This window comes from Myxocyprinus asiaticus, chromosome 44 (genome assembly GCF_019703515.2).
Source record: "Myxocyprinus asiaticus isolate MX2 ecotype Aquarium Trade chromosome 44, UBuf_Myxa_2, whole genome shotgun sequence".
In the NCBI taxonomy this organism is placed as follows: domain Eukaryota; kingdom Metazoa; phylum Chordata; class Actinopteri; order Cypriniformes; family Catostomidae; genus Myxocyprinus; species Myxocyprinus asiaticus.
In genome coordinates this window covers 178,290-201,617 of record NC_059387.1, presented here as the reverse complement: position 1 = coordinate 201,617, position 23,328 = coordinate 178,290, and the positions used below count along the sequence as shown (strand labels likewise).

General features: G+C 39.5%; 1 protein-coding gene across 2 annotated transcripts in view; it reads right to left on the bottom strand.

Annotated features, from left to right (window-relative positions):
• The window catches only part of mppe1 (metallophosphoesterase 1), a 66,770-nt gene that overhangs the window by 17,433 nt on the left and 26,009 nt on the right, over positions 1 to 23,328 (bottom strand). For both annotated transcript variants that reach the window (XM_051686585.1, XM_051686586.1), the window contains exons 6-7: positions 15,892 to 15,960; positions 15,565 to 15,687 (exon numbers count right to left, since the gene is read on the bottom strand). In XM_051686585.1, the coding sequence (XP_051542545.1) occupies positions 15,565 to 15,687; positions 15,892 to 15,960 (192 nt within the window). The remainder of the gene's footprint in view (positions 1 to 15,564; positions 15,688 to 15,891; positions 15,961 to 23,328) is intronic.

Sequence of the window (23,328 nt, the reverse complement as noted above, 5' to 3'; positions counted from 1 at the left end):
CACGGGCGAAAAAAGTTCAGCTGCACCCATTCCAGCAAAAGATGACTAACTTAGATGCACTACGTGTCTTTTACTTGAAGCTTTGTTAGGTTCACAATAATCAACAGTGTACTTGTAAGAAAGCTACAAAATTAAAACTTACCACTGAGAAATGTCCTGCTCAAGTCGTCCTTGCGAAGGTGGTTCGGGTCGATCAGCTTGTTCTTCCAAACTTTCATTATTTCATTCATTATCGGACTCGGGCTAGAGCTGGTGCGGCAAAAACCGATGCCACTGTTACCATAGTTACAATAGTGTTAACAGAGCTGCTCATGAAGCCTCGGGAGCTGAAACTCGGTTATAGTAAGGGGCGTTATATTTCCGACACACGCTCTACACAGTTGACCAATCACAACATATTAGGCCAGCTGACCAATCAGAGCAGACTGGGCTTTTCGGAAAAGGGGGCTTTAAAGAGACAGGAGGTAAATCAGAGCATTTCGGCCAGAGTATGAAGAGCAGGGAAAAGAAATGTACAGTATGAGAAAAATATTGTGTTTTTTGAACATTAAAGCATGCAAACCTATTCTAATAGACCCCCAAAATACAATTTTGAACCTGTAAAATAATGTAATATGGGCTCTTTAAGTGTTTTACTTTGCTAAATATTTATAATATTTATACTACTGCTGTGACTGTCTGCACTATGTAAAAATGTCTTTGTATCAAATTGCCTTGTATACCAAAAACGTTGTGGTGTATCCACAAAATTATGTAATCGTTATTGCTATTTCACCCAAAAATGAAAAATCTCTCATTTACCCACCCTCATGACATCCCAGATGTGTATGACTTTCTTTTTTCTGCAGAACACAAATTAAGGTTTTTTCAAAGAATATCTCCGCTCTGTTCAATGCAAGTGAGTGGTGGAGAGAACTCAGAAGGTCCAAAAAGGACATAAAGGTAGAATAAAAGTAATCCATATGACTACAGTAGTTAAATCCATGTCTTCTGAAGCGATATAATAGGTGTGGGTGAGAAACAGATTGATATACAAGTCCTTTTAATATAAATCTTCACCTTTGACCAGCCCCAGTCAGTAGGTGGCTGAATGTGAAAGTGTAGATTTACAATAAAAAAAGGCTTAAGTATTCTCAATCATGTCGCTTCAGACGACATGGATTTAACTACTTTAGTCGTATGGATTACTTTTATGCTGCCTTTATGTCCTTTTTGGACTTTCAAAGTTCTGGCCACCTTTCACTTGGACCTACAGAGCTGAAATATTCTTCTAAAAATCTTCATTTGTGTTCTGTAGAAAAAAGAAAATCATGCACATCTGGCACGAGGGTGAGTAAATTATGATAGAATGGTCATTTTTGGGTGAACTATCCCTTTAATATTATTTTTTACACTTGATTATTTCTGATCACCCCTCAGACCGTGTATCCACATTTTTCAAGAACGCGGAAATGTTCCACTATTCGCCTGTTTTCAGTTTCTGATCTCCAGTATTTCTACTCACATCTGCTTATATTCTTAGTGGGTAATGTGATGTTTTTTATGTTTTTTTTTAATGTTTATTACATTTGTGAACAATTTCAGAAAACACGTGGATGTGGATGTTGAAGTATTATCGGAAAGGGTGTATCGGATTGATGATCAAACTTTATTAGAACCACACATAAACATGTACATTGCAGACAGGATGTCACTAATTCGCAAACTGTGCGGGTGTCGTAGTGACATGACGATCTCTTAAAGGGGCCTGTTTCATTTAAGACCTATCACAACAGATGTATAGTGTCGATACTTCACAGAGTCGAGATGATTGTTTTTATTGACAGTGCCTCTCCTAGGGTTGCCACCTGTCCTGGATTTTCCGGGATCGTCCCGGTTTTTGGCCATCTGTCCTGGAAAAGTAAAATTCAAGACCCAAAATGTCCCGGAATTTCAATCATTTCCTGATGTGTGTAAAATGAGTCTGATGAGCACTTTAGCGCATGGCCATGAAAGCGGGGTAATGTTTCCTCTGCGCTGCACGCTACTTGCTCCACAGTCAAGAGCCACAAACCGAATGGTGAGCTTTGACTCAGAAACACAGAACTCAACGTTTCTTAGAGGACATGCGTTCCTAATAGAATATTCATATTAGTGGTCAACAGAAAAGGGTTTTTCATTGTTCTATTCTTAAACCAGTACAATAAATGTTAATTAAAACATTTATTAAAATAGTTCCATTCATTGTATTAGTGTTTACTACAAAGCAGGGAAAAAGAAAATGCATATTCACTACTTTGTTTGAGCTTCAGCAATGGCTAAAATGTATCTTAACATGAATATTGATAGTAATAAAAGTACGTCATTATATATAAAATATGTGTTATGGACAGTGTTGGGGAGTAACTAGTTACATATAAGGGCATTACGTAATTTAATTACAAAATAAATGTAACTAATCTGTTACAGTTACTGAGAAAAAAAAAGCTAGGATATGTTGAATAATATTAATTTGTTCCTTTGCCTGTTTTTGATGTGCACGATGCCTCCTGCCATTTCCAGTGCTGGAAATTTAAAAATAAAATCAGAAAAGGGCGCAACTATAAGAGTTCAGTGCAAAATATGTTTGCCAACTATTCAAATGCTATCGACATCGAAGGTTTCAATGTCGAACCTGAGGAAGCATCTGCAGAACTGTAAGCAGTCATTAAATAAAGTAGGAAAGGCATTGCCTACTCCCACCTGCCACACCATGCTACTAATGTGTATTCAAGACGTATTTTAGCTCTGTATTGCTTGGTGCATGTCCAGTAGTTTATTTAATGATGTTAATCTCCATTCATAACAAATTAGCTAGTCTGCTAGCTAGCTAAAGACGTCTTTACCAGCCACACTTCTATTTATGAACCCTTTGACAGAAAATATATAGCTATCGTTTTTCCTCCTTGATTAAGGCTGGTAACCATGTCAGATCTAATATTACAGTTATTTCAGCATTGTAGCATTGAGTTGTGAAATTCAGGGCACCACTAACTTTTACCACTAACCCATTTTAATTTTGAGTGTCTTTTGTATAATCAGTGTTTAGACTACTGCGTGATTTTCAACTGAAAAGTGACTTATGATTGAATGATGACACAATCTGCTGCAGTTTCATATCATTTTGAAAAATATAACCATATTTTCTCAAGGGTTTGAAACTTGTCTTATGGTGAATGTTAACCTGAAGTGCCACCTAGTAGACAAATCTCTCTATTAGTTTGTCCCATTGTGACTTGCAAAATAGAGCTATTTAACTACTAACACACAACGATAGATCATTGAGTCTAAACAATATTTTAGGTGGAATATAACTTTATTAAAAAAAAAAAAAAACAATACCATGAATGTTATGACAGCTACACTGGGGGAGTCTGTTTGGGTTGCCAGTGAGTATGAAACTAGAATCTATTCTTGCTTCTGTTTGTGAGAAATCAATATTAAGCCTTATATGGTATAATGTTTTCCCTTCACACACACACAGTGGTAAAAAGAATAGTATGCAGATTTTTACTATTTTTTTTTTTTTTTATATCAGTAAGAAGAAAAATATGTTTTTTTTTTTACTACAGTATAATGATCTAGAATTGTGGGTTTTCTCTTAAATATAACTATCTCTGTTTTTTAGAGGAAACATCCAAGAACTTTATTGATGCAAGACACAACATCGAGTCAGTCTGATATGATGGAAGATGAATCGGCAAGCTCCTCTACCCAAGTGGCTTCACAACCGCCTTTGAAGCAAACATGGATAGAGTCAGGGTTCAGCGTGTCACAGCAACGTGTGAACAAACTGGTATTCAACTTTGTGGTTGATGACGTACAGTGCTTTTCATTGGTAGAGCAGCCATCATTCTGAACATTTATTGAGGGAATCAGTGGCGGGAAGAAAGTGATGTGTCGAAAAACTCTGATGAAGCGCATTGACAGAGAGTTTGCTGCAATGAAGGAATCTATAATCTCCAAGCTTATTAATGTGGACACTGTCTGCACAACAGCAGACATTTGGTCAGCTTAAAACCGCAGTTTCTTCAGAGTGACGTGTCATTGGATTAACAAAGACACGCTGGAGAGACATTATGCAGCATTGGCATGCACACGTCTCAATGGTCGACACACCTATGATGCAGTTGCAGCAAAACTAAACGAAATCCATGCAGAATACAAGATTCAAAACAAAGTCAAATCCACTGTGACTGACAATGGAAGTAATTTTGTAAAGGCATTCCGTGAGTTTGGTGTAAGAGAAGAAGAGTCAGATGATTACAGTGATGGAGTGAGATTTTTGGACGTCGGTGGTCTTCTTCAGGAAGAGGGAGATGGAGAGCAGTTTTTTCTTCCACAGCATCAGCGCTGTGCTGCTCATAAATTAAATCTAATTGCCACGAATGAGATTCACAAAGCAGCATCAAATGGGCCATCACTTAAGCTATACAGAAGTGCCATGGCTAAATGCTCATCTATCTGGAACAAAGCAGTGCTGAACCTTCATTGGCCACAGAAGTGATTCAGGAGATTGCCAATATGCATTTGACTGTCCCATCCGTCACAAGATGGAACTCAGAGTTCAGAGCTATCACAAAATTTGCAGGGCTCCCAGAAGAAAAGCTGAGGGAGATCTGTGATAAGCTTGACATTCCAAGGCTTCATCCACAAGAGTCTGCATTCCTAATAGAGTACACTGAGGTTCTGAAGCCACTAGCTGTTGCCATTGACATTCTCCAGGGTGAAAGCAAACATTATCTAGGATTTCTAAACCCTACTATGCTTAGCCTCAAGACAAAGCTGTCTGAAAAGATGCCTCAGTTGTTTTATAATGCACACATTGTCACCACTATCAGTGAGGCCATAGAAGAGCGCTTTGAATCAATAAGCCAGCCATGAAGCAAAGATGGCGACAACAACCCTGACAAAGTTTCGCTTATGAAGGCTTAGCTCTGAGAAGAGAGATGACATAAGGAGAACCCTCCCGCAGGAAGCTATTGCTCTGGAACAACAGCAGAGTCCAGCTGCAGTGAGAGATGACAACAACTCTGTTAAATCTGATGAGTCAGAAGAAAACTTTTTTGTTTAATAATGCCAAATCATCATCTGACAGCACAACTGAACTTCTGATGAAGTCAGAAAGTACGTAGAAGATTCAGATAACCTGATGTCTCTTAAGGCATTTCTCATAGTTAAGAGGCTTTTTATCAAGTACAACACCACATTGCCCTCCGGTGCTCCAGTGGAGCATCTTTTTAGTCATGGAGGCAATCTTTTGACCTCATCTCGAAACAGAATGAGTGATGACCACATGGAACAGGTCTTACTGCTGTTACAACAAACAGCACTGTCCCTGTGACCTAACCCCTGATGACTGATGTATGGTGTGGACACTTAGCTACTTTATCTGTCGCTCTAATGTCCAGTTTGATTTTTGGAAGATAAAGAGCACACACACACACACAAACACATACAGATTTAATTGATTTCTTTCCCAAACTGCATTGACTGCTCTAAAATATGAGACACCAATGTTTCAGGAGTTTAGGACACAGAATAGGACACATGCATATTCAGTAACTTTTTTATTTCCTATTTGGGTTTATGTATATGCTTTATTTTTTAAGAATAACTGTTTTTTCCAAGGCATTGTTAGATGCCAGTGTTTCCTGTCATAGCTATGCAAAGATTTGATTTCAAAAACAGCATCATAGCTATTAAACTATTTCTTATTATGATTTTAAAGCTCAGAATGATCTCAAAGTAAAAAGAGGTGTTAAAGTCTGATTTTGTGGTGGCTGTGCTTTAAAATGAAATTATTATAATCTTAGTTCAGGTGATGAAGGATTTTGAAAGTCTGACAGTAATCAGTGTTGCGTACTAATGTAGAGTTAACCCTGCCTGGTTTAAATGTTTGAAAATGATTAACAGTTGAAAACATTTGTTAGAAATTTAGAAAAGTAATCAAAAAGTAATCAAATGTAATCAGTTACATTACTTTAATAAAGTCATCAAAATAGTTACACTACTTATTACATTTTAAATAGGGTAACTTGTAATCTGTAACCTATTACATTTCCAAAGTAACCTTCCCAACACTGGTTATGGATATGTATCCATATCCCTTGTTTTGGATGATTTACTTGTAAAACACTAAACAATTAAGACAAGTTATGTTATGAAATTCAAATCTGTATCTTAAAAATAGGCTGTATTAATAGAGTGTATTGATGTTAATGTTTGATTGAAATATATGCTATATATTCTATATATATCTTTAACTACTTTAAGTTGTTATGAAGTTGTTAACACCTGTACAAGTTAAGCCTGAAATTCATTTTTGCCCCAAATAACACTAAAATGGTTGTTGTTCTCTGTCTGGATCTCATTTTAGTTAGTTTTACATCGAGTCTCGACACCAGAAACAGAAAACAGGCAATTAGAATCATGGTGCCGCCCCGCGGTTGCCCAGGAAAAGTGTGGATACATGATAAAACTGCCAGTCAACTTGTCCAGCAGGAGAAATGTAAGCGTAGTTCTAGCAGGAAGATCTCGGGATTCATTCTATCAGGCATCACATCCAATTACAATACAGCCTGAGCCTCCGCTTTATAAGCCTGCCAGCTGCCTCTCATCCTTCACATACTTCTGTGTTTTTAACCCCCATCCCACCCCATCTCCACCAGTTTAGGTCCCGTCCAGGGCGGGGGTAAGCTCCACTACCCTGCCGTCATCACCCTGACAGGATCTGATGGTTCAAGCAAGCATCGGAGTGCTGAAACTTAGGACGGGGCTTCCGCCAAATGAAAAGTTTTCTTTCATTTGCATTTATTCCAACAATCTCGAGTCTTTCTTTTTTCTGATTAACACTTTTTACTGATTCACACAATTGGCAAAGCAAAACATATATTCACAGAATCAACATTTAACCCCCATTATTCCCTTTCCCCTTCCCAATCCCTAACCCCACCCTGACCCTCAACAAATATCCCTGTGGTCACACTTGAATATACACACACAAAAAAATTTAATGAAAAAAAGAAAAATATATATAAAAAAAAAAAAAAAAAAAAATCACACACATTTAAAACTACACTTCACTGCCCCTCCCCGAGAGCTCTCCAAGAAGGCCAAATAGATGCCCTATTTTTTATTAAATTTCCTCGAATGCCGCCATCCTCCCCATCTCTGTGCACCACTCTTAAATTGAGGGCCCTCCAACCGACTTCCATCCCCTAAGAACAATCCATCTGCCGATCAGAACAATGACTAGGACCCAATTTTTTATGTATTTATCCCCTATATTAATGACCGCCCCATCGCCTAAAATACAGAGTCAGGGGCAAAATGAAATTTGAGTGCCCAATACGTCACACATAAAACTGAACCCTCAACCATAATTCTTGGATCTTTCTGATTAACAGTTTTTATTGATTCATAAAATTGACAAAGAAAAGCAAAACATATATTCACAGAATCAACATTTAACCCCCATTATTCCTTTTCCCCCTCCCAATCCCACCCTGACCCTCAACAATTATCCCTGTGTTCACACTTGAATATACACACACAAAAAAAAATATATATATATTTAAAAAATAATAAATAAATAAAAATAATCATGCAAATTTAAAACTACACTTCTCTCTCCTTAATTACATCACCAAGCTCTTCTGAGGTTATCTCAGAATCAAGATAATTTTTTCATCAGTTTAGGGAGTTCTAATGGTTCCAATAAAGTTCGTAATATCTTCATCAGTAGACAAAGACGTGGAACTATAAAGATCAAGATAAAATTCTTTAAAAGCATTATTAATATCAATGACTGAGGTAAATATTTCACCACCAGCAGATTTCACTGAGGGAATGGTAGAAAAAGACTCTCTCTGTTTTATGTTTCTAGCCAAAAGCGTCCCTGCTTTATCCCCCGACTGTCTTGCCCCTAATAGCCAAAAATCCACCTTCTGCGACAAAATAGTATTATATCTGTATTTCAATCGGGTCAATTCTCTTAGGCCATCAGATGACATTCGGCACTTCAGCTCTGCCTCTGCACTTTTAATATTCCCTTCCATCTCCACGAGTTCTCGTGCTTTGGATTTTTTGATGAATGAGGCATACTGTATGATCCTACCCCTAAGAACTGCCTTAAGTGCCTCCCAAGCCATGCCCACAGAGGATACTGAGGATCAGTTGATCTCCATATAAACATTGATTTCAGCCTTTAACATTTGTTGGAAATCAGGATTTTGCAAAAGGGATACATTAAAGCGCCAACTATATGATTTATTTTTCTCCACATGAGGCAACAACTCTAAACTCACCAGGGCGTGATCTGAGACCAAGATGTTTCCAATTGAGCAATCAACAACAGATGAAATGAGTAACTAGATATAAAAAAAAAAATCTATTCTAGAATAAATCTTATGGACTTATGAAAAAAATTATAGTCCCTACCAGATGGGTTTAAAAGTCTCCAAATACAGTATCTGTAAGACCAAGATTTTTACACATCCTGTGAAGCATCAATGTGGCTCTAGGGGGCTTACACACTTTTGCTTCACTATGATCAAGGACTCAAACCAATAAAGTCTCCTCCCAATATTATATCACGAGGGGTGCCAGCGGCTTGCAACATTCCTTCAAGATCCATAAAAAAGCCCTGATCATCAGAGTTAGGTGCGTAAATATTAGCCAAAATCAACCTTTGCCCCTGAATTTCTGCTAAAACAATAATGACTCTTCCTAATTTATCTTTAATCTGTTTGAGACATTTGAATTGTAGATGTTTACTTATCAAGGTAATGACTCCCCTGCTCTTACTCGAGCCAGCACTAAAGAAAACAAGTCCACCCCATATCTTCCCAAATTTTTCAGCTTTCTGCTGGAAAAGATGAGTTTTTTGAAGAAACACTGTCATATTTCCTTTGTTTAAGAAAATAAATAACCTTCCTTCTTTTTATGGGGTGCCCCAGCACATTCACATTCCACATGGAGAGAGATAACCCACTCATATTAACAACTGACATTTTGACATATGAGAAAAAATAGTGTCAAATATAAAATTATAAAGACCACATTCCAACATTAGTGCAACAGTCAAACCCCGAACTTCCCCCTGAAACAAACAAACAGAAAAAGAAAAACGTGCGCTAACCGGCGTCCATCCTTCTAAACTCCAACAGTCCATGAACGCCTACGAGAGTCCTCGTGACAATTTTGCCACCGAATTGCTCAAGTCCGGTGCTTCTGTACAAATTTTGTGAGACAGAATTACATAACAGAAGAAAATATATAATACAAACTCCATCCAATAGGCAGAATAAACACAAAGAACGTAGATTCCTTCACATAACTGTCCTGAAGGTGCGATTCTTCACAAAACAAACTCCAGCCTGTAGAGAAACCAGCATAAGAAATAAATAAATACAAAATAATAAAGGCGTTCAGTTTCCTTGGACAGTCAAACGAATGTTCAGTAAGCCGGCTGTTCATGAGTGCAGTAGATGACCTAATCCTTCCAATGTCCTGCAAAGAATACTCCACAAAACAAACTTCAGCCAATAGGATGCATAAATGCAAAGAATGTGCAGATTCACCCACACACTGTCCCGAAGGAGTGCCACCCCACAAAACAAACTCCAGCCACCAGGCAGAATCAGCACAAAAAGAAACAAAAAGGCGCCCAGTTTCCTCAGACAGTGAACTGTATGTTCAGTGAGTCAGGTCCACTAGGCAGCAACATGACACAACAAATCACCAAATGGCTTACTCACTCCATTGTCTCTATGAAGGATAATGCTTGCTGTGGGCATGTAAATATTTTGCGGCCATCCTTAGTATCTATTCTCAATTTGAGACATTGTTTCGCCGATTATGATTCTCAAGGTCTTCCAGCTTTTCCCAAACGCATTCCAAATCTACTTTGGTCGCTAGCAGATTAGCAGCTAATTCCCTCTCCGAGAACTCCAGATTATCAATCCGTTTCTAGACATCCCCGATTCTTGTAACCAACTCAGAGAATTTCGTCTCGATCACAGTGATCGATCGACGTATTACAGCAAGATCCTCCAAGTCTGCCACGACCTTCGCCAGCATTACAGACATGCTCGACAGTTGATGTTGAATTTCTCCAGCCGCACTGTCCAAACTGAGTCCCTGGTCTGTGGCCCTGTCTGGGGTATCAGCTTGAGCACGTAAGTGTGTTTTACTGTCTCCAGAGCCCGAGGATTTTGAATTCTTGGACACGTTGACTTCATAGAACAGTTATGTAGCAGGATGTATCGAATCTCACCGGTTTAAGACACAAAAAGAGTTAAAAACTAGCAAAGTGCGCAGAGCTCGCCGCTCACACATCCGCATGGCGCTACGTGACTCAAAATCATATATGATTAAATTATGAGTTTTAGTGCAAAAAAAAAAAAACTTTACTGACATTATAAGTGAACCCCAGGGAAGCTAATAAAATTATATATATATATATATAAAAAATAAAAAAAAAAGCAAAAATCTGGGTCAAAGTGAGGCACTTAATAAATGAATAGGGGCCAAAAGAGTATGTCATGACCCCTTTCAATGCTGATGATGTGAAGTATAGGGTGGGAGGGGCTGCACCCGTGCCCTCACAACTCTCAGTAGCCAATTGTTTAAATGTTATTATACATGCAGACACTCAAAGGAGAAGTTATGAACAGCTAATAGCTTTAAAATATATTTCTGAATATGCAAAATTTACAGAGGTCCTGACCTCAGTGACCTAATAGCTGGTTAAGGCCATATTCACTATCTAGACTAGCATTCTCAATAATGTTACATATCAAGTTAGATCATGTCAATGAATAGAGTGCTCTCTATTCATGAAGTAATGCAAGAACATTACATATTTCCCTATCACTTAAATCATAACGATAAATGAAAAACAAGAGAACACATTATTTTGCTATCAAACAGTGATTGTCTTGGGGTTTAAAAGGAATATTCCAGGTTCAATACAAGTTAAGCTCAACTGACAGCATTTGTGACATAATATTGATTACCACAAAAAATTATTATGTCTCGTCCCTCCTTTAAAAAAAAAAAATCTGGGTCAAAGTGAAGCACTTACAATGGAAATGAATAGTGGCCAATTTTTGGTTAAAATACTCACTATTTCAAAAGTATAGCCACAAGACATAAAGGATATGCATGTAAACATTATTTTAGTATGACAAAATCGCTTACTAACCTTTTCTGTGTAAAGTTATAGTCAATTTTACAGCTTCGTTGCCATGACGATGTAATGTCAACAAACCCCATAACCCTAAAATGACAATTTAAACTTAGCAGCTCAAATAATACATGAGTTTTAACAGAAGAATAAATGCAAGTGCTTTTATAAAATTATTAGCTTCACATTTCTGCTTTTAAACCCTCCAAACATTGGCCACATTCACTTCCATTGTAAGTGCCTCACTGTAACCTAGAGTTTTTGCTTTTTTTAAAGAAAAGGAGGGACGAGTAGAAATACATTTTTGTGGTAATCAACATCATGCCACAAATGCTGTAGATTGAGCTTTACTTGTATTGAACCCGGAGCATTCCTTTAAGTAAGTTTCCAAAGCTTTACTGGTGTCGGCAAGGTTTTCTCCCGTATTCTGCAATGTATAAAACAATCTCTGTCCTTCTGTTTCCAGGCATTGTAGGAGTAAGGACCATTTTCTTGCTTCTGGCCAGGAATTTCCAGCTGCATTCATAACTAGCATGTAGTTATGAACATCCCTAGCCACGTGGCAAATGAAATGGTAGGTTCCCCCGGGAATAGCAAAAAAATTATTTGGAAATGGAACACTCAAAGATGGCATCTTCAACTAATTTGCAAAAAAAAAAAAAAAAAAAAAAAAAAAAGAACATTAACTAAAACCTTGTCACAAATTTATTTTACAAAGGGTTCACCACAGTACATTTTTGGAACTACACCACTTCATGTGGCCCGAAAAAAATAAAATGTGTTTTGATCCTGAAGGAAACTGCTGCATTACACATTTCTTTGCCTAATTGCCTGTTGTGGATGTTGCATTCTCTGAATGAAGACCTTTTTAACAACTATGTATAATTACTACATATACAGGTGCATCTCAATAAATTAGAATGCCGTGGAAAAGTTCATTTATTTCAGTAATTCAACTCAGATTGTGAAACTTGTGTATTAAATAAATTCAATGCACATAGACTGAAGTAGTTTAAGTCTTTGGTTCTTTTAATTGTGATGATTTTGGCTCACAATTAACAAAAACCCACCAATTCACTATCTCAAAAAATTAGAATATGGTGACATGCCAATCAGCTAATCAACTCAAAACACCTGCAAAGTTTCCTGAGCCTTCAAAATGGTCTCTCAGTTTGGTTCACTAGGCTACACAATCATGGGGAAGACTGCTGATCTGACAGTTGTCCAGAAGACAATCATTGACACCCTTCACAAGGAGGGTAAGCCACAAACATTCATTGCCAAAGAAGCTGGCTGTTCACAGAGTGCTGTATCCAAGCATGTTAACAGAAAGTTGAGTGGAAGGAAAAAGTGTGGAAGAAAAAGATGCACAACCAACTGAGAGAACCGCAGCCTTATGATTGTCAAGCAAAATCGATTCAAGAATTTGGGTGAACTTCACAAGGAATGGACTGAGGCTGGGGTCAAGGCATCAAGAGCCACCACACACAGACATGTCAAGGAATTTGGCTACAGTTGTCGTATTCCTCTTGTTAAGCCACTCCTGAACCACAGACAACGTCAGAGGCGTCTTACCTGGGCTAAGGAGAAGAAGAACTGGACTGTTGCCCAGTGGTCCAAAGTCCTCTTTTCAGATGAGAGCAAGTTTTGTATTTCATTTGGAAACCAAGGTCCTAGAGTCTGGAGGAAGGGTGGAGAAGCTCATAGCCCAAGTTGCTTGAAGTCCAGTGTTAAGTTTCCACAGTCTGTGATGATTTGGGGTGCAATGTCATCTGCTGGTGTTGGTCCATTGTGTTTTTTGAAAACCAAAGTCACTGCACCCGTTTACCAAGAAATTTTGGAGCACTTCAGGCTTCCTTCTGCTGAAAGATGCTGATTTCATTTTCCAGCAGGATTTGGCACCTGCCCACACTGCCAAAAGCACCAAAAGTTGGTTAAATGACCATGGTGTTGGTGTGCTTGACTGGCCAGCAAACTCACCAGACCTGAACCCCACAGAGAATCTATGGGGTATTGTCAAGAGGAAAATGAGAAACAAGAGACCAAAAAATGCAGATGAGCTGAAGGCCACTGTCAAAGAAACCTGGGCTTCCATACCACCTCAGCAGTGCCACAAACTGATCACCTCCATGCCACGCCGAACTGAGGCAGTAATTAAAGTAAAAGGAGCCCCTACCAAGTATTGAGTACATATACAGTAAATGAACATACTTTCCAGAAGGCCAACAATTCACTAAAAATGTTTTTTTTTATTGGTCTTATGATGTATTCTAATTTTTTGAGATAGTGAATTGGTGGGTTTTTGTTAAATGTGAGCCAGAATCATCACAATTAAAAGAACCAAAGACTTAAACTACTTCAGTCTGTGTGCATTGAATTTATTTAATACACGAGTTTCACAATTTGAGTTGAATTACTGAAATAAATGAACTTTTCCACGACATTCTAATTTATTGAGATGCACCTGTACATGCATAGCAAATCCAGGTACAAGAAAACATAATTAGAAGTAAAAAGTACATTTCTCAGTTATTTCCAAGTCTTCACTGAATTATTGTTAAATATGATACATTAATACAGATTTGATGCTGCCGGGTTCTGAAGCGAAATTATACCTAACTGGGGGACTGGGAAGCTCAGAGAGTAGTGACGCTGACTACCACCCCTGGAGTCGCGAGTTCGAATCCAGGGTGTGCTGAGTGACTCCAGCCAGGTCTCCTAAGCAACCAAATTGGCATGGTTGCTAGGGAGGGTAGAGTCACATGGGGTAACCTCCTCGTGGTCGCAATTAGTGGTTCTCGCTCTCAACGGGGCACGTGGTAAGTTGTGCGTGGATCGCGGAGAATAGCATGAGACTCCACATGCTATGTCTCCGCGGTGTCATGCACAGTGAGCCACGTGACAAGATGCGCAGGCTGACTATCTCAGAAGCGGAGGCAACTGAGACTTGTCCTCTGCCACCCGGATTGAGGTGAGTAATCGTGCCACCACGAGGACCTAGTAAGCAGAGGGAATTGGGAACTGGGCATGCCAAATTGGGGAGAAAAGGGGAGAAAATAAAGTAAAGATTATACTTAACTGTTAATTAACCGTATCCTTATAATTTCTATGCCGATAAATCCACCACACAGGAAAAAACATTATTGCTTATTTTCATTTATTTTGGTGAGTCAAGTGGCTAATTTTGGGCTTGTTTTTCCAGACCAGGTTGCTTGTTTCTCTTGCAAGATCTGGCAACACTGCAATTGGTATGTCACCCACCCCTTAACGCAGCATACTGTCATTTTTAAAATAACGTTATTAACCATTCTTTTATTCTGTTCTTACCAGTAACCTTCTGGATAAGAGGCTGTAGAACTTCTGAACTGGAACGTAAAAATACAGCTTTTGCTCAGAATGAACCAAAATAAAAAAATGCTTCGTTTTTAGTCCCTGTTCAATGTTACATATAAAGTTAGAACATGTCAATAAATAGAGTATCATCTAGTGGTAATGTAAGGAACAATATCTAGTTTACTTGCTACCAAATGCCTTAAAGAGCACCTATTATGGTTTTTCAAATATTACCTTTCATGTAGTGTGTTATATAGCTGTTTGTGAATGTAAAAAAGTCTGCAAAGTTTCAAAAATCAAAGTGCACGAAATATGGAGTTATTGACACCCAAAAGAAAGAACTGATTCTGAACACCTGAAACGAGTCGTTAGTAATTCCAGACTTACTTCCTGTACTAACCTACGTAATTTGGTAACAAAAAACCCGCCTCTGGTCTGTTTACATGTACAGCCAGTACACGCTGTTAGCCTGTTAGCCTCTGCTAACCGGCTAACTCACGTTGTTGTCAAGCTACATATAAACTTACCACTGAGAATTGTCCTGTTCTCGTCGTGCTTGCGATGGTGGTTCGGGTTGATCTTCCAATGTATCACTATCGGACTCGTGCTCAAATTGGTAAGGTAAAACAGAAATTTTTTCAGACGGAGCTGAAACTCGGATATGGTAGTGGGCGTTTCCTTTCTGACACGCGCTGTAAACGGTAGACCAATCACAACAGACTGGGACATCTAACCAATCAGAGCAGGGTAGGCTCTCTGAAAGGAGTTTAGAATGAATCCTTTAGAACGGATCATTGAAGGAGTCGTTTTTGACACTGGGAAAAAAGGTAATGCTGCAATTTAAATAATGAGCAAATTAAAGTGTTTTTTGACCTTGGATGCATGTAAATATGTTGTATGAGACCTTTAAAACAAAATTAGGCACGTTTAAAAACCATAATAGGTGCACTTTAAACAACACTTTCAAACACACAATGGCATGGCACACTTGATGTTTATGTTAACTGAACATCTTATCTTACTTTTTTGGATGCATCCTGAGAAATTACATCATATCGCTCCTGAAACAGCTGATGTCGTTCATTCAGAGGGGCTGCGTCTACACCTGTACACATGGCATCGCTCTCTCTATACAATGGGTAATGCTGAAAAAACATCAATTCATTAGTACAGTGAAAAACAGACTCCTAATGCACTCTCAAACAGTTATTACATTGTCACCTACTGCAACAATTTAAAAAATGATTTAGCATTTATTTAAACTACAATAAAATCCTGTATCTGTAATGCAAATTCATGAGCATAATAAAAAATGCATTTAGCTGATTACACAATACACACTTTCTCACCTGTAGTAGAACAGGTGCTGTTGGGACAAAACTTTCTGCGTTCTTGCACTGGCCATCATGTTGTGCGCCCTGACGGGGTAAAAACTGCATTTAAGTTAAATGCACTAGAGTTAACTGCATGCAAAGTACAACCACATCACAATCAGACTAGTCAATTAATTTAAGGTTGTGTTCCCTCTGCTAATAATTCAGATTTGTTTGTCAAATCTGATGTTTAGGACAGACTGTCTACTACAAAGCTGTTTGAAAGTGTTCAAATTTGACCTAATGCCCCACTTACACCTAGTATTAAGATGTGTTTTGGGTGATTCGGTTGAAATGGGAAAACACTTAAGACAGGTGTAAACAGGGAGTCATGCGGATCGGACGTATGAAAGGCGAGCTCTGCGCACTTTGCTAGTTTTAATATCTTTTATGACATAAACCGGTGTGATTCGATACACTCTGTTCCATAACTGTTCTAGGAGGACAGTATGTCAAAGAATTAAAAATCCTCTGGCTCTGGGAATCCCTGAGGGAGCAGAGGGATAGAATATGGTGGAATTCCGGGACAGGCTCTTTTCAAATCTGCTTGCCATAAGCTGGAAATCAAGCAAGCTCACAGGGTTTCGGCTCGGCGATCCGCTGATTCTGGCCAAATTTCTGAGATCATCCGATAGAAATCTTGTGTTACGTGAGGTGAGGAGCAAAGGAAGGCTTTCATGGAAGAACCACAGCATTTTCTTGTTCCCAGACTTTGCAATCTCGACAAGAGAGACACGTGATCGACTCAAATAATGCAAGAAACTTTTACATCAACAGAAGGTTGCTTTTGCACTGATATTCCCAATCAAATTGAGAATAGATGCTAAGGATGGCCATAAAACATTCACATGCCCACAGCAAGCGATGTCCTTCATAAAGTCAATGGAGTAAGTCATATTGTGGTACTCACGTTGCAGCCGAGTGGGCCGGCTCACTGAACATCCGCTTGACAGTTTGAGGAACCCGCACTTTTTTTTTTGTGTTGGTGCCGCCTATCGGCTGGAGTTTATTTTGTGGAGTATTTCTTGCAAAGACATTGGAGTGATTTAGTCATTTGCTTGCACTCATGTTGCAGCCAAATGGACCGGCTCACTAAACATTAATTTACTGTCTGAAGAATCTACGTGCACTTTTTGTGCTGGTTCCGCCTAGCGGCTGGAGTATATTTTGTAGAATAATTATTTTGTAGATGCTTTTGCATCAATGAAAGTTGGTGTGCAAATGTAACAATGTTAAAGAAGATGTGCTGTCCTAATTTGGAAGCGCTCTTTATTAACTGGTAGCCTTTCTACTCGCTGCGGGAGCTTTCCTCATTTATTCTGGTGAGTGTTTATATCCCGCCAAACGTGTGCGTGAGTGCCACGCTGCAACAGCTGGCTAATCAAATCACAGACACAGAACAACAATACCCAGGACTCAGATATTATTCTTGGGGATTTTAACAAAGCAAACCTCAAACGTGAACTGCCCAAATACAAACAGCACATTACATGCCCAACCAGAGACAGAAATATACTGGATCATTGCTACACAACAATAAAGGATGTATATTGCTCTATCCCTAGAGCAGCTTTGGGACTATCTGATCACTGTCTGGTTCATCTTCTTCCAACCTACAGACAGAAACTAAAATCTGCTAAGATGGACCAATGAAGCAGAGCTGGAATTACAAGCCTCCTTTGACTGCACTGATTGGACGAGCTCACAGATACTGTGACATCATATATCAGTTTCGGTGAGGATATATGCATTCCTACTAGGACTTATTTAACTTTCAACAATGACAAACCATGGTTTACAGCAGAGATCAGGCAGCTTCGTAAGGCCAAAGAGGATGCTTACAGAGGTGGGGATAAAGTCTTGTACAATCAGGCAAGGAACACACTGAATAAGAAAATCAGAGTGGCTAAAAGAAGATACTCTGAGAAGCTGAAATTTTTTGTTTCAGCTAACGACCCTGCATCAGTGTGGAGTGGCCTAAAACAACTTACTAACTACAGGACTCCAAACCCCAACACTGTAGGGGATCAACAACTGGCTGACGACTTGAATGTGTGCTACTGTAGATTTGAAAGGCCCAATCTCTCACTCCACACCGCTCTGACATTCACTTCACACAAACACCAACACCTCCTGCAACCCCCCTCCTCCCCCTCCTGCTACTCAACCTGCACTTAAGATCTGTGAAGAAGAGGTGTGCCTTGTCGTCTGAAAACAAAAGGCAAGGAAAGCACAGGGCCCAGATGGTGTTTCACCTGCATGTCTTAGATCCTGTGCTAACCAGCTGGCCCCCACCTTCACACAGTTCTTCAATAGATCACTGGAGCAGTGTGAAGTCCCATGCTGCTTCAAATGCTCAATCATCATTCCTGTCCCAAAGAAACCAAAAATCACAGGACCTAATGACTACAGACCCGTCGCCCTGACATCTGTGGTCATGAAATCATTTGAGAGACTGGTGTTGGCCCACCTGAAGTACATCACTGGACCCTTTCTAGATCCCCTTCAATTTGCTTATCAAGCAAACAGGTCTGAGGAGGATGCAGTCAACATGGGATTGCATCATATTCTGCAACATCTGGACAGACCAGGGACATACGCAAGGATCCTTTTTGTGGACTTCAGTTCGGCTTTCAACACCATCATCCCAGCTATACTCTAGACTAAACTACACCAACTCTCTGTTCCCACATCTGTCTGTCAGTGGATTACCAGCTTTCTGACGGACAGGCAGCAGCTTGTAAGATAGGGGAAATTCACTTCCAGCACCTGTACAATCAGCACTGGTGCCCCCCAGGGATGTGTGCTCTCCCCACTACTCTTCTCCCTGTACACAAATGACTGCATTGCCAATGACCCCTCTGTCAAACTCCTGAAGTTTGCAGATGACACCGCTGTCATTAGCCTCATCCAAGATGACGATGAGTCTGCATATAGAAGGGAGGTTGAACAGCTGGCTGTCTGGTGCAGTCAAAACAACCTGGAGCTGAACACGCTCAAAACGGTGGAGATGATTGTGGACTTTAGGAGGAACACCCAAACACTGACCCCCCTCACCATTCTAAACAGCACTGAGGCATCAGTGGAGTCATTCAGGTTCCTAGGCACTACCATCTCACAGGACCTGAAGTGGGAGACCCACATTGACTCCATTGTGAAAAAGGCCCAGCAGAGGTTGTACTTCCTTCGCCAGTTAAGGAAGTTCAACCTGCCACAGGCGTTGCTGCTACAGTTCTACTCTGTCCTCTGCACTTCAATAACTATCTGGTTTGGTTCAGCTACGAAAGATATCAGAAGACTACAAAAGGACAGTTCGGACTGCTGAGAGGATTATTGTTTGCCCCCTGCCCTCCCTTCAAGAACTGTATACTTCCAGAGTGAGGAAAAAGGCTGGAAAAATCACTCTGGACCCCACTCACCCTGCTCATTACCTTTTTGAACTGTTGCCTTCTGGCCGACGCGTCACAGCTCTGAGCACCAGAACCATCAGGCACATGAACAGTTTTTTCCCTCAGGCTATTCATCTCATGTTCCAAGCTTGGAAGGAAGGTTATTTCTCTTCTTAAGCGTAAAAAATATGATATAGTGTTTCTCAAGAAACGCACCTTTCTACACAGGAAGCTGAAAAGTTTGGAAAGATATGGAGTGGTGCCTCAAGTAAGAGCTGGGGAGTCATTACATTGATAAGTAAGCATCTATAATTGAAATCTCTCAAACAGATTAAAGATAAATTAGAGAGAATCATTATTGTTTTAGCAGAAATTCTGGGGCAAAGGTTGAAAACCGGCTTGATGATATAAATAATCATTTAATCAAGATTTGAACCAACAGACACACACACAGGTGTCGGGCAGCTGCCCGTAACACTCTCTCTGTTGCACTGCCGTCTCAGGTCACCTTTATCCCTCTCGGGCTTCATCGGCCTAATTAGGGGCCGGGTGTGCGGAATCACGACCCGGCCCCACCCTCTGCCCTGCCAGTTTTTTTTGGCTAATATTGATCATAGTGAAGCAAAAGTGTGTAAGCCCCCCAGAGCAACATTGACGCTTCACAGGATGTGTAAAAATCTTGGTCTTGCAGATATCTGGTGACTTTTGAACCCATCTGGTAGGGACTTTACATTTTTTTCATCAGTCCATAAGATTTATTCTAGAATAGATTTTTTTATATTTAAATCTAAGTCCCTCATTTCTTCTGTCATTGATTGCTCAATTGGAAACATCGTAGTCTCAGATCACGCCCTGGTGAGTTTAGAGATGTTGCCACATATGGAGAAAAAGAAATCATACAGTTGGCGCTTTAATGTATCCCTTCTGCAAAATCCTGATTTCCAACAAATGTTAAAGACTGAAATCTATGTTTATATGGAGACCAACTGATCCTCAGTATCTACTGTGTGCATGGCTTGGGAGGCTCTTAAGGTGGTTCTTAGGGGTCGGATCATACAGTATGCCTCATTCACCAGACAATCCAAAGCACGAGAACTCGTGGAGTTGGAAGGGAATATTAAAAGTGCAGAGGCAGAGCTGAAGTGCCAAATGTCATCTGATGGCCTCAGAGACTTGACCTGTTTGAAATACAGATATAATACTATTTTGTCGTGGAAAGTGGAGTTTTGGTTATTCAGGGCAAGACAGTCATACTTTGAGTTGGGGGACAAAGCAGGGAAGCTTTTGGCTAGATATATATAAAGCAGAGATAGTCTTTTTCTACCATTCCCTCAGTGAAATCTGCTGGTGGTTAAATATTTACCTCAGTCATTGATATTAATAATGCTTCATTTGGAATGGAAAGCGTCCCAGGTTACATTTCAATACGTTACATAGGCCGGTTGACAAAGGTGGGCTAGGCCTACCCAAGATTTTGTTTTATTATTATGCATTCGGTCTCAGACATTTGGCTCATTGGTCACTTCCACCTGAGAGAGCCCCTTCCTGTTTTGGAATTGAACAGAAATTTCTTGCCCCTATTTTACTATTACAAAGCCTTTCTAGTAAACTAATTGGAGAAGATAAGTCGCACCCCGTTATCTCGCATCTACACGCACTATGGACAAAAGTGTCCAGAGCGTTTAATTCAGACATTTATTTAAATGTTGCCTCGAGCATATGGCTAAACCCTAAGTTGCATATTGGCGAGTCCTCTTTCTGCTGGTCGGAGTGGATTGTGAGGGGCGTTAATACGCTTGGTGACCTATATGAGAGTGGTGGGTTGAGATCATTTGAAAATTGGGTCCAACATTTCAGGATTCCTAGATCTCAGTTCTTCAGGTATTTAAAGCTGTGCCACCTGCTCTGTACTATTTTTGGGAGTAGCATACAGCCCCCTAAAAGGGCAGATACCGATTACTGCTTTTGGAAAAGGTCATGAAGCATCAGTGTACTACTCCCTGTTAATTTAGGGTCTGGGGAATGGAGCTTCAACTTCTCTCAAGTGATTATGGGAGAGAGATTTAAACTTGGTATTGATATTGATATGTATGATATTTTATTATTCATCTCTGACCCTACTAGATCTATGCCTTGCCTCCACAGAATTATAAATTCCTTTTCTAAATTCTCCGGATACAGGGTTAATTGGTCTAAATCCGAAGCTTTGTCTCTGACAGCGTATTGCCCTGTAACAGCTTTTCAGCAGGGCACCTTCCAGTGGCCCAAACAGGGCATTAAGTATTTGGGTATTTTATTCCCAGCAAATTTGTGTGATTTAGTTAAGAGTTAATTTTGACCCTTTAATGAAAAGGTTTTCGAGCGATGTGGGCAGGTGGGCTTCATTACATTTATCTATGATTGGGAAGGTTAATGTTATTAAAATGAATTGTATTCCAAAATTCAACTACCTACTACAATCTCTCCCTATATTTTTCCATTGCAAAGACTTTCTATCAAACTAACCGGAGAAGTTACATCTCGTTATTTCACATTTGCACTCAGTATGGACAAAAGTGTCCAGAGTGTTTAATTCAGACATTTATTTAAATGTTGTTTCGAGCATATGGCTGAACCCAAAATTATGTATTAATAAGTTCCCTTTCTGCTGGACAGAGTGGATTGTGAGGGAGGTTAATACGCTCGGTGACCTATATGAGAGTGGAGTGTTGAGATCCTTTGAAAATATGGTTCTGCATTTTGGGATTCCCAGATCTCACATTTTTGGTATTTACAGCTGCGCCACCTGCTCTGTACTATTTTTGGGAGTAGCATACACCCCCCTGAAGCGGCAGATACTCTGAGAGTGGTGATTACTTGGTTGAGGGTCCAGAGTTTTATGTGTGACATATTGGGCACTCAGATTTCATTTTGTGCCAGACTCTGTATTTTAGGCGATGGGGCAGTCATTAATATAGGGGATAAATACATAAAGAATTGGGTCCTGGCCAGTGTTTTGATCAGCAGACAAATTATTCTTAAGGGATGGAAGTTGGTGAAGTGCCCTCGTTTCAAGAGTGGCATACAGAGATGGGCAGGGTAGCAGCATTTGAAGGAATGTAATATAGAAGGCTAGGTAATATGGAATTATTTAATAAAATAATGGGGCAACTATTTAGCCTTTTTTAAGAGGTTATCAGGGAGGGGCAGTGGAGGGAGATTTGTAGTTTTAAACGTATTATTATATATATATATATATATATATATATATATATATATATATATATATATATAAAGTGTTTCCTCTTGTCTGTTTAAATTTTTATTAAATTTTTTCGTATTTGCATGGGTGTATACTTTCATTTTGTGTTTGACCACTAAATGTTTGTAGTGTGTGGGGGTTCATGGGGAGGCACATATAATTTGTTATAATTTGATTCTGTGTGTGTATGTTCTGTTTCTTCAATCCTGTTTTTTTTTTTTTTAAATCAATAAAATGTTAATATTAAAAAAGACAAGAGTCCAGTGATGCTATGCGAGGTTTGGACATGTGAACGGCGAGCTCTGCGCACTTTGCTAGTTCGAACACTATTATTGTCATAAACCGGTGAGATTCGATATACTTTTTGATTATATTTCAGTAAGTTGCATAGGCCGATTGACAAAGGTGTGCTAGGCCTACCCAAGAGTTTGTTTTATTATTATGCATTCGGTCTCAGACATTTGGCTCATTGGTAGCTTCCACCTGAGAGAGCCCCTCTCTGGTTTTGTATTGAACAGGAAGTTCTTGCCCCTATTTCGCCATTGCAGAGCCTATCAAATTAATCGGAGAGGTTAAGTTACATCCCATTATCCCGCATTTGCACTCGGTATGGACAAAAGTGTCCAGACTGTTTAATTCGGACATTTTATTTAAATGATACCTCAAGTATATGGCTGAACCCAAAATTATGTATTAATAAGTACCCTTTCTGCTGGTCAGAGTGGATTGTGATGGTGGTTGCTACACACAGTGACCTATATGAGAGTGGAGTTTTGGGATCTT